General features: G+C 37.8%; 1 protein-coding gene across 1 annotated transcript in view; it reads left to right on the forward strand.

Annotated features, from left to right (window-relative positions):
- The first annotated feature begins 3,624 nt into the window (after window positions 1-3,624).
- The window catches only part of TDRP (testis development related protein), a 13,127-nt gene continuing 5,217 nt past the window's right edge, over window positions 3,625-11,534 (forward strand). The window contains 3 exon segments of the mRNA XM_010018300.1: window positions 3,625-3,648; window positions 3,650-3,687; window positions 3,689-3,767. Coding sequence (XP_010016602.1) covers window positions 3,625-3,648; window positions 3,650-3,687; window positions 3,689-3,767 — 141 coding nt within the window.

Consider the following 11,534-nt stretch of genomic DNA (forward strand, 5'->3'; position numbering starts at 1 on the left):
TTCGACTGTTTGGTTTGTAATCAGTGTTTTAGGAATCTTTCCAGCTTCAGAGATTAACTTTCAGGTTTGTGATTTCCTGAGTGATTTTTTAATTTTTTTTTTTTTTTTAACCTTCCTCTCTCCTATTGCTAAATTACTTCATGAGATTTGTGGGAATCTGGGAATTCTGTTAAATTCTAACCCAGGTTGTATCTCTTGAGGTGGTGTTTGTTTTGGTGTTTTTCCCACTTAAATTATACATTTGTGGTTCATAATCTAATTTTCACTTACTGGCATGATAACCTAGACTTTAAATTACACTCAGTCCTTGATGGGATGTCATGATAGGCAGAGAGGATGTAACAGGTCAGTATAAGGGCAAGAATTTGTACCGAAAGGACCTACTCTTTTAATAATAGCTTGTTTACTCTTAAATGTGCTTGGCTTTGACAGCTAGTGCGTGTACGAAAGGAAGGTTCCACAACTGGGTAGAGAAAATCAATAATACACCATTTTATGTACTATAGCAAAAGAAGGGCATGCAGGGTGAGGTGGTGCTATTATTTGCCTTAACTCTTTGATGTCCAGTGTTTCTTATCTTGGCCTGAATTATGAAAGTGAATGATCTAAAGAGACTAATTAATTACTTTACCACAAAGGAAGCTGAGGGAAGTAGATTACAATTTTGATCTCTGTACAAAAAGGTTTGTGTGCTAGTTGAATTAATCCCTTGAGTACCTTATGGTTTGCAGTATGTCCAACAAAAGGGCACTTGTTTCCTTATGAAAACACACTGTGCATACCAACCTTCCCCTGCCAGAACTGGAAGGCTATTCAAGTTGCTGATCAGCATTTCCCACTAGTTTTAGCATTTATTCATCTGTTAGGTACTAAATACTATAATGTGATCTATGTTTTTCTTTTAAGTTGAAGTAAAAAGTGAACTGTAAACCGCCCAGACTAAAATACACTGAAATAATTTGTAAGTGTTGAGGGTCAGCATGTGTTAGGCAGAATGATAAAGAAAACTCATCTTCATTCTTTACGCGTAGCTGTACAGTAGATTGCCCCCTTAATAAAATTTGAACAACCAAATCGTAGCCTCCCTCATCTCAGAATGGTAACAAAAGTAGAGAATATGTATCAGAAGAGGGTGTACTAATGTATATCACTGAAAAACCCAAATTATTCTGTGGGTAACAAGTGAAGGTGGGTTGTGTATGGCTTCTTGTCTTTTCTCCTTGACTTTTCCCGGTGAGGACATGTGGGGTAAAGATGGACATCACAAGCACACTACTGTTGTCCAAGTCTCATTTTCTTAGGCAGTGTATCTTAAAAGGATGCTATGGATACCCGATAGGTCTTCTGCTCCAAAAAATGCATTTTAGGTATTGCATTCACACCAGTTGGTTTCTTGAGGGTTTCATATCTTTTAATCTATGTATTTTGTATCTCTCAACTTTGTGTTGTCTTCTTACCATCAGCCTTTGCTACACGAGCACAGTTACTGCACTGTCTCATTCTTTATCCACCTTGTATGACCATGAGAAGCAGCACTGTATTAGCAGAGAAACACAGCCCTAGTTGTCACACTTTTAAAGAAGCAAATAAATACCTGGTTTTGTCTACTACTTATTGTGAGTTACATCTTTTATCAACAATGATATTCACATATATTATGCTGGCATTATATTATGAGGTGCTCATTGTATCTCTCAGTTTTTCGCTATAAGTTTTCACTGTGAAAGTTGCTTCACACTCTTGCTTCCTTGTGCTGTGGGTTGCTAGAGGCTGTATGCTTTCACATGTCCATTTTTTCTCTTCTTTGTAGTACAGCATGAAGTCTCTATGCTTTTTCATATTTTTATTATCCTTCTTGAGGTATTTGGAGAGCTGGAAGAATTAAAATGAGAGGTGCTATTTCTTTGGGAGGTACTAACAGTGTCTTGTTTGTTCTGGAGATGATACTGTTGGTTGTTGAAATGGTAGCTTTGCTAGCTCTGGATGTCCGAGATGATTTATCCTCTCACCATACTTCCCCTTCAGGCTTTTCAAGTTCTTGCTATTTTTATTTTTTTTTTTTTTTCCTTCTTGGAAAGATTTGGACAAATCTGATGAAGTATTCTCTAGCTTTTATCCTGTATCCAAGCAGAGATGCCATCGTGTTAAGTCTAAAGCTTTGCAACCTAATCCAAAAGTTTGAGAGCTAACAGAGTTGAGGAAGAACAAGGGAACTTCTGAAATGGTATGTGTATGGGGTTTCTGTCTAAAACATTGCCAATGATTCTCTTAAAGAAATTAAATAGAGAAGAGGGGGGCTTAATTTAATTTCATTTTAGAGTACTATACAGATCTTAACTCTTGTCGTTTTTGGTATCCCATCTACAATAATATCCTCCGTTAAAAAACCAAAATCCGGAAGTTAAATAACTTGTTAAGATCCACAGGAAGTAATATTCTCATTTTGGATGATAATAGGAGTTCCTGACTTTGTGTTCTGCCCCAAGAAGTAAAGCTAGCTATCTACAAATCACTCTACTTCAACATGCAGTTATTATTGAACTATAGTGTGATGGTCTTCATACCTTTTCTAGAATGCTCCTAACTCTATTCTTGTCCCTTTTGTAACATAAAGTATTGCCTATAAAGTAAGTGGAAATGTTAGTAGGCAAATTTTCTTTTTTTCTTTACTTTTAAAAAATAAATATAACAAAAAAAGATGCATGGGATTTAAAGACTTTTGCTCAAGACAAAGCTCTGGGCCCCCATGTGACTAGAAATATGTAACGCTTCTCATGCTGACTTTCTCACCTCTTTCTGTTGCTGTTAGCAAAGTGAAGGAGCAACATGGTAATGTGTAGGAACTGGGATACTATGTGTTTTGGTGCAGTTATAGATAGCTGTCCTTGTTTTGTACTTGGGGACTGTTTGCATTTGGAGTTATATGTAAAGCAAAAAACCAAAGTAACGTTTTTCTTATGAAAATGCAGACTGAAGAAAGTGAAAATTGCATAATTTCTGTATGATATGCCCCACTTCTGTATCTTTCTTTGGCCTCTAAAGTACTCATGACTGATGTTACTTGCTCTGTCTTGAACATTGATAGTAACAGTGTGGCCTGAGTGTAGTAAGATACAAGCTTAATTTAGAGATGGACAGAAGTGCTACCTTACTGAGTTACCTTCACGAGCATCTCAGTACTCTGCTTTTCTTCAGAAATCTACAGTTTTAAGTGGAGGGGAAAGGATGTGGGCCAAAGTCTGTCCTTGGGTTCAGGAAATGTAATGCTTCCTCTCCCCCCAGCCTACAGAGACGGCGTAGACCATCATCTAGTATGGTGTTCAGAAAATCAGTGTCGATCTAAAAAGTGCAGACACAATTATTAAGATAAAATAAAATTTTTATTTTTAATTGTATTAAAATTGTTATGATGCAAGGGTTTTCCTGATCTTGCTTTGGGGTGTGGGGTTTGTGGTTTTGTAAGGGTTTGGTTTTGTTTTTTACATCTGGTGCAGCATTTTTCATCATTCTAAGTGTAATTTTGTTCACATTTCTTATTTTAGTAGTGGTGTTCACTTAGTTTTGCATTGTGATCACATTTTGTCAATTTTCTTTTATGATGGGCTGAACAGAACAAAAGCATTTATGAATACTCTAAAATGTGTCACTTGCTAATTGTCCAACCAAAACTGACTGTGGGCCTTTTTTGTCTTTATCCTTTTTTTGAGAATAAAGACCAGTTTCTTCATGATGAAGTGTCATCTTCAGTGTCACAACTTGCAACAAAGGTAAATACATGTTCTTTGGAAGTGTAACATTTTATATATTTTTTCAGTCAATGGATGTTAGGAAGTTACCTGTTTTTACAGCCTGATTAAGAAGTACATTCATGTTCTTCACTGATGATTTTATAATTGAGTATGATACTTGGTCGTGGGGTTCTCACTGAAGTAGTATTAGCAGTGCAGTATTAGCTAGAAAGCTGCCTTATGTCCTTTTATTAATGGGGAGGGGAAGGTATCTTAATTTTTTTCTTCCACATGATAGATATTAAAACACAAAATGAAAATAAGATGCCACAGGAATAACTGAAGTCTAAGGAAGCACTAAGCTTTAGCTGTAGCCAACAGTGAAAATATGAAAAGTAGAAGAGATTTGGGTTATTTATTCCATTCAATGTGGCTCAGCTGGCTCTCTGACCACAAGAGGTTAAGGACTGTATCTCGTATCACTTTCAGAAAAGAAAAGTAGGCATACAAGTTAATTTATTTTTTTTTTACCTTGATATGCATCCAAGAATTTTTTTAATGTTCCTAAAATACATTAGTAGAAGATGAAAGAACTAGAAGTTGTTATGATATGCTAGAGCGTGTTTTGAAATTCCATAAGTAAAGAGAAAAGCATTTAAAAATAGGTTCATTAGTGTAATAGGATACTTTACATTAATATGTATAAACTGAACATCTGTCTCTGTTACTTCTTTTTGTTCTACTTCAGCTGCAGCATGATTTTCACTGAAAATAGAAGTCAGATTGTACTATACCTTTTTCTTTTTAGAAGAAATGCATTATTTTTTTATGAAAACATAAATTATGCCAGATGATGAATGTTTAGGAAAAGAATCCTAGAAGCAATCTATTTTATATGGAAACTTTTTTGGCCTTTACTTAGTCATTCAGGAAGGCTTGCAAAGAGTGTGTCTTGACTTTAAAAAGTCACCAGGCAAACCACTGAGCTGTGGTATTCCTATGTTTTAAAGTAAAACCATCTTTTCTTAAAAATGTATTCAGAAAAAAGCACCTTATCCTTTTCATCTTCTCTTTTATTGTTGTTTCTGAAACCACTTCTGTATTTTATTTGGTTGTTCTGTCATCTTCGAAGTTGTCAGCACAGTGATGTTCTAGAAATTCCAAAATCTTTAATATGTTAATAAAAGACCGATGAATTACATGTTTGGCCTTTTCAGTATGCACGTCTTGAATAAAACAGTCTCCGTGTTTAAGCAGTATGAACATGGTGAAGAACAACAAAGTTCTTGAAGAAGATGGCAGTGGATGAAGGGTATGCCTGCCCTTTAGGGAGACAGCCTTCCTGGTCTCTTAAAGGCTGAGTTTTAAGGCAGTCATGATGCCCATTTGCAGAGGAAAGCCTTTGGCCTAGGTTTGGAGGTGCAAAAGTGGGAGCTGGTCCTAATGGCTGGAGGTGGAGTTTTGAAAATAGTCTCAGTTTCTGCTCATGCAGGAAGCTGCCCAGTGAGGACAGGCTAACTACAGTGCTGATTTTTTCTGTTCCTTCACAGCTCTCCTGAAAGGCAGGTATAGCTGGTTACAAAGCCTCATGACATCTCTAAGTGAAAAACTGTGAACCCTCTAGTGGTGCTCTGTGAAATGCAGAGATCTGGAACCTGTCTTCATGCCGTGCCTGGCCCTTTGGCCTCTACAAAGCTAATCTTGGGCGGTCTCACCTGCATTCTGAGCTTCTGAGTTAAAAGTACAGCAGAGATTACATCTTCAGTTGTCATTAGGCCAGCTTTTGAGAAGAGACAGAGAGTTTTCAGAAACAAAATACATAATTTTAGTCATGAAATTGGAGAAGTTGGGACATTCTGGTAGGGCCAAATTCTGGAGTTTCAGTTTACGTGCACCACAGAATAGAGTAACTGTTGGTGTGCACGCTAGTAGTTGGTTGAGAAATCCCCTCTCAAATGCTTTGATATCTGGAAGACAAATTTCGTTGGGGGTGGGTTTTACCTTTCTATTACTTGAATTCTTGCATGTTAGCAATAGGTTTCCAATAACGTGGGAACAAGCTGATTGGCATTTTTTTATTATAAACCACTTAGTTGTAACTTCGTTGAAGTGTGAGGTGTATATATGGAAAATTCCATGTCTATCTTTTTATTTTAGGGTTTTTTTTTTCAGGGGGAGGAGGGAGGGAAGCTGTAGTACAAACAACTGTTTCTTCTCAGTCAAGGTCAAGAGGAAAATCTGTTCTTTTTGTTTACATTTATAAAGAAAATTCTGCAATGGTTTGTGGAGTGCTGCTACTTTGCTGGAGTGTTTTGATTCACCAGTTGTCAATCTTCTGTGAAAATACTTGTGAAGCTCTGCTAAAACTTGGCCAAAATATAAATTTCTGGAAATCTCATTTCATACATGCTGAGCGGTGACTTTTTAGGGATTAGCTGCTTAACTGCACAATGGCATTGACCATGCTGATTCTCACTGCAGTTATACAGCAAGAATCCCCTGTAATTGCTCTTTTTGGTTGCTAAGACTCTGTCACGTGGCTTGTTCTAGCCCACAGAGAATGACTTCTGTGCTCCAGAGCCCTGCTGGCCATGCAGTTGGGAAGTAGGAAAGTCTAACAGGAATATATTGAAAGTACTGGTACCCACTTATAAAGTAGTACCATTTTAGAGTCAGAATAATATTCAAACTTAACTGAATATCCTTGCTTTGAAATGTAAACTGCTTGTCTTGTATCTGTAACATAGTCTCCCAAATCCTTGCTATTATTGTTTGACTTGATTGAATTCTGTGTTGGTTTCTTTTCCTATAATACGGTATTCATGTATATTTCAGTTGAATTTACATCTAGTCTGCCTCTTAAGTATATGTTCAAATTTGCTTTTAGAAATGATCTACTTTAGTTTTTACCCAACTGTTACTATTCCTGGTTCATTGCCTTTTAGCCTAATTTTCCACGAACCTTCTTGCCCTTCAGTAGAGCTCTAATAATGGACTATGTACCATTGACAGTAAAATTACCTGAAGTGGTCTTGGTGATGCTTTACTGTTTCTGAGTAGGCTCTTTGATTGTTCATTGCCTGCCTACCTGGTATGGGAAGCTGAATGTCATGTAAAACATTAGCATTTGTTGATGTGGTGAAAAAGGGTATACCTAAAGTAATTTTTGGTAGTAATACCTGTCAGTTCTGTAGAACTCTTCAATTTAAGAGGAGCTGTCCCTTTCTGGGGCAGTTTATAAAGTAAACTGTCAGTAGATATTTGTTCTCTGTTTTAGCTAAAGAAAGAAAATCTTTATTCAATATTTATGTACTGTTGATTCACTTTAATACAGGTAAAAAAATGCAGAAAAGTCTTACTATAAAGCTTGAGCTTACAGAGTAAAGCTTAGAGGGTGAGTCTGGGGGAAGCCATACTCTCTGTACAAAGCTGTATGTATGGAAGAAAGTGAATAGATGGCTGCAACTTCCAGAGGGTGCTTGAGCTGACACAGTAGTTGCTGCTACAAAAAGGTGCTATTGCCCCTCATTTCCACATTCTTTGGTGACTGACTCTGACATCTTTTATGAGCTGATTCTTTCCACTAACCCAAAAGAATGCAAAAATGAATGTGTTAAATTTTTGCTGGCTTAGTGGGTTAGACTTGTTTTCCACAACATCACAGAAGTAGAAAACCGTAGGGTAAGGAAGGCGATATTAATGTGAGCAGGTGATGGACTGGGTTGACCTTTTTCAGCAACAGACCTTGATAAACCAGATCTGTCACCTTGTGAGACTTCTCTCTGGGAATTTGCTTGACAGATGGGCCCAAGTACTGAAGCACTGGCAAAGCAGAGGAATGGGGAGCGAGGGGGAGAAACAGCAGACTAGGGATACAGACTGCATCCTTTACATGATGTTCTAGAAGTGACTAGTTGTACTCCCAGTGTCAGAAGATACACTAATTAAATGGCAGCTTTCTCATGGTGGAGAAAGAGTACTTCATAAACTGGAATTTCCTCTACTGAAGGGGAAGAATCTGTGCTCTGGGCTTGAGCTTTTTAGGTGCCTGTTGGCGCAGACAATGATGTTGATGGTTTTGCAGTACACTGTGAGTTGATGGGTTAATACATGTGTGGTTTCACTTCTACCGACCTTTTTAGGTGGTTGCACATGGCGCTGTGCAGCGCAGATTTTCACAATCTGAAACGGAAGATATGGGAGAAACTTTATTAATGGCTGTTCTGATGGGCATACTCTGTGCTCTTGCAGTCAAACTGGTATGAGACCAGTGTGTAATGCTACTTGACAGAATACTGAAATGGCATCTCGAGAAGTTTCTGCTTTGTTTCTCATTGGCATTTTGGAAAAATAGTAGACTGAAGCATCCAACCTGGTCCTCTAAAGGTTTTGACTACCTAGCATCTGCTATAACAAATCTATAACAAATCCGATATAACTTCTTAATAGTGCTCTCTTTTCTTAGCAGTCCTTTATGGGCATTTCACTTTTATTTATTTATTTGTTTGTTTGTTTGTTTATTTTTAACCTGGGGTTTTGACTATATGCCTCATTCTATTCTAGTGGTATCAGTCAGCTTTAATTTTCAAAGATCACCTCCTCCAAGCTCCAGAATAGCCCAGCTCATCAAGCAGAGAAAGAAGCAAAGGTGGCAGGCTGCCTGTGTGCATGAGCAAGATGTTCCTGAAAAACACCACAGACATAAAAAGGAAGCATACAGGAGATAGAAGCAGGGTCAAGTGACCTCGAGGGAATGTGGAGACATTTTTTGAGCATGCAGGGATGGGGTTAGGAAAGGTGAAGCCCACCTAGAGTTAAATCTGGAGAGAAAAATGAAGAGCATCAACAAAGGTTTCTGTATGTACACTGGCAGCGGGGATGATCTAAGTAAGATGGAGTGTGACTCTTCTTGGTGGTGCTCAGTGAATGGGCAAGAGGCAATGGGTTCAACTTGACATAGAAGAAATATCATTTAAACATAGGAAAAAATGTTTTCACTATAAAGGCAGTGAAGCCTTGGAACAGGTTGCCCAGAGAGGTGGATTCTCCAGCTGTGGAGATACTCAAAACCTGGCTGTACATGATCTTTGGCAATCTGCTCAAGCTGACCCTGCTTTGAGCAGTATGGTTGAGCAGTATGGTCTCCAGAGGTCCCTTCCAGCTGTAAAGACTGTGGTTCTGTGAACTTTGGATGTTGAATTATTTCTTTTCCACTGCCACATGGAAAAACACTTTAAAGGTTTGAGGATACCAGCTAGTTGGTTATGTATATAAACTTCTTTGAAAATTTAGGAGTAGTACTTACGTGTAAACAGTTCCATCATAAAAATGAAATACAGAACTTTTGCAAGTGGCCTGATGCTTTAACACCATACCAGTACCGTTTTTTCAGACTTTGCGTTACTTTTCAATCTTTTTACATAAAATAAATTTCCAGTGTGGTGAGGAGTCAGCTCACCAAAACATCATCTCTTCTTTACTTAGTGACCTTGGACATCCATTGCAAGTAAGCTGATTGTTCTGGGATCCTTCTCCATGTGCTGTGTAAGAATGTAAGAAATTCCTAGCTGATTCAGAGGCTGGCGCATCTGCTGTGGCAGTCTATCTTTGACTGTGGCAATGGGAGATGCTGTTCAAGGAGAGCACAGCTTGCCAAATAACATCAGGAATCATTGTTTTGAGATATTGGAGTGTGCATCCCTCTAAATAGAAAGTATCCATTTATGGATCTGCTGTCTGAATTAATCTAATCCTTTTTTGTGATGTTTCCCAGCATTTTTTGGCTTTGCAGCTGCTGCCTGTTAAACTTACGGTTTCAGAGAATGTTGACTTGATCTCATTCCTGAGCTGTACCTGCCGGGAGATACAGTTGTAACTGTTCCAGCTGCACTGGTGGTGGTGGTTGTCAGTAGGTTAAAAGTCTTTAAAGAGCACTGAAAGGAGATACAGAAATGTAGCAGACTGTTTCAAGGGATTTTTTTTTAGCACATGACAAAGTTACGTGACAGCTGTAGTCAGAAAGATTGTTGCTGTAAACAGTAGTAAGAAAAAAGCTTATGGAAGTGTGAAATAAGTATTTGACCTCCTATTTTGCTAAAGTTGATATTCTTAAGTATTGTACCACTTGGAAGACTATCAAGAGTGAGCTGTTTGCTCCTTTTCAGTTGAGTGACAAGATGCTTCAGAAGCTCCATGCTGGTGTGGAAGAGGGGGATTACATGTGGTAGGCAGAGGTCCTGGTTTTACTCTTGCACCTATGGAGTTTCTTCCAGCCTAGTCCATTTAATATGCAGTAGGCTTTGTGCAGTAAGCTTTATCAAATGTTAGCAAAATATGGTCTGCTTAGACATTGGTGCTCTTATGTAGATTAACTTGGCAGTGCTTTCTTTGGAAACCCCAAATAAATACATGGTGGAAGAATGTCTTAAAGGTTTAGCATACATTTCCCCTAGGGACTAGTTGAGAGAACACATCAGTTAGAATCTGCTACGTGGTAATTACCCTTGTACCTACCAAATGCCATGGAGCCATTGTGGCCATACTTATTTATGGAAATATTGAAGGAATGGTACAATATGAACATAGGTACTGATTTACATACAGGTAGAAAGAGTGCAGAGCTTTTAAATTTTATCTGCACATATTATCTGTATATCACATAGACCTGCACATATTATCTGCCTGACACTGAATAGAACTTTTCTATTAATTGTTCTTAAAGAAAGATATCTGTAAGTCAGCATCAGGCTTAATGAAGTTAAATTTAAAAATATCTGAAGTTAAAAATATGGAAAGCTTGTGGCAAGATATTAACAGGATTTTATTATGAAATGGTTTTGGTGGGGTTTGTTCGTTTTTTTGGCTGGAGGATTGCTTGGGTGTCCGAAACACTGCAGCAAAGTCTGGAGTTGTATCAGTGAAGTATGTATGAGGTTCTAGATTAAACAGAAATGTATGGGTAAGTAAATTCTTTTTTTTACACTGAGTCTTTTTATACACTAAGTATGTGTATAAATGCTTCTCTTCGAATAGTCTTACATCAATGCTGTTCTATAAAGGCACGTATAGTTTAAATTAAACTAGTTCTCTGTAATAAATTGCTATCTGAAAACCAGTAACAAGGTGTTTATTTGTTGTTAGTTAGGGGTCTTTTTGGTTGGTTGGTCGGGTTTTTTGTTGTTGGTTATTTGTTTTGGCTTGGTTTTAATCTGCAGATTTATTATGTGTCAGTGGCTTGATGAAACATCATTAGTGAAGAAAGACATGCTTATGTATAGATTAGATCACTGAGGTATATTTGGGTCTTTTTCCAGTTTAAAGGCCTAAAGGATTTAAGCAGTAAGAATTATGTGCTGCTTTTAACTGTGGGTTTGCCTATGGTAGCAAATGTTCCTTCCCAAAAGGCCTGAAATAGTAGAGTTTGAGTAAGATAACAGAAGGTGAAGGGATTTTTAACAGATGAAAAGCTAAGTGCTTTCTAGAGGGGTTTTTTTTGGTTTTTTTTTCTTCTTTTTTCTTTCTTTAAACACTACTTCAGCAAGTAGTCTTCAGCAAACTTCTTGGACATCCTTAAGTTTGCTGTGGATGAAGTGCTTTGCAGTGAAAGGAAGCCAATCAGAGTAACAAATCCTCACGTTAAACTTGTTACAGAATTTAACCAAACAACAAAAACAAATCATAGAATCATAGAATGGTTTGGGTTGGAAAGGACCTTAAGATCATCTAGTTCCAACCCCCCTGCCATGAGCAGGGACACCACACACTCAACTATGTCACCCAAGGCTCTGTCCACGCTGGCCTTGACCA

Source organism: Nestor notabilis, unplaced genomic scaffold (genome assembly GCF_000696875.1).
Source record: "Nestor notabilis isolate BGI_N333 unplaced genomic scaffold, ASM69687v1 scaffold17807, whole genome shotgun sequence".
NCBI classification, from domain to species: domain Eukaryota; kingdom Metazoa; phylum Chordata; class Aves; order Psittaciformes; family Psittacidae; genus Nestor; species Nestor notabilis.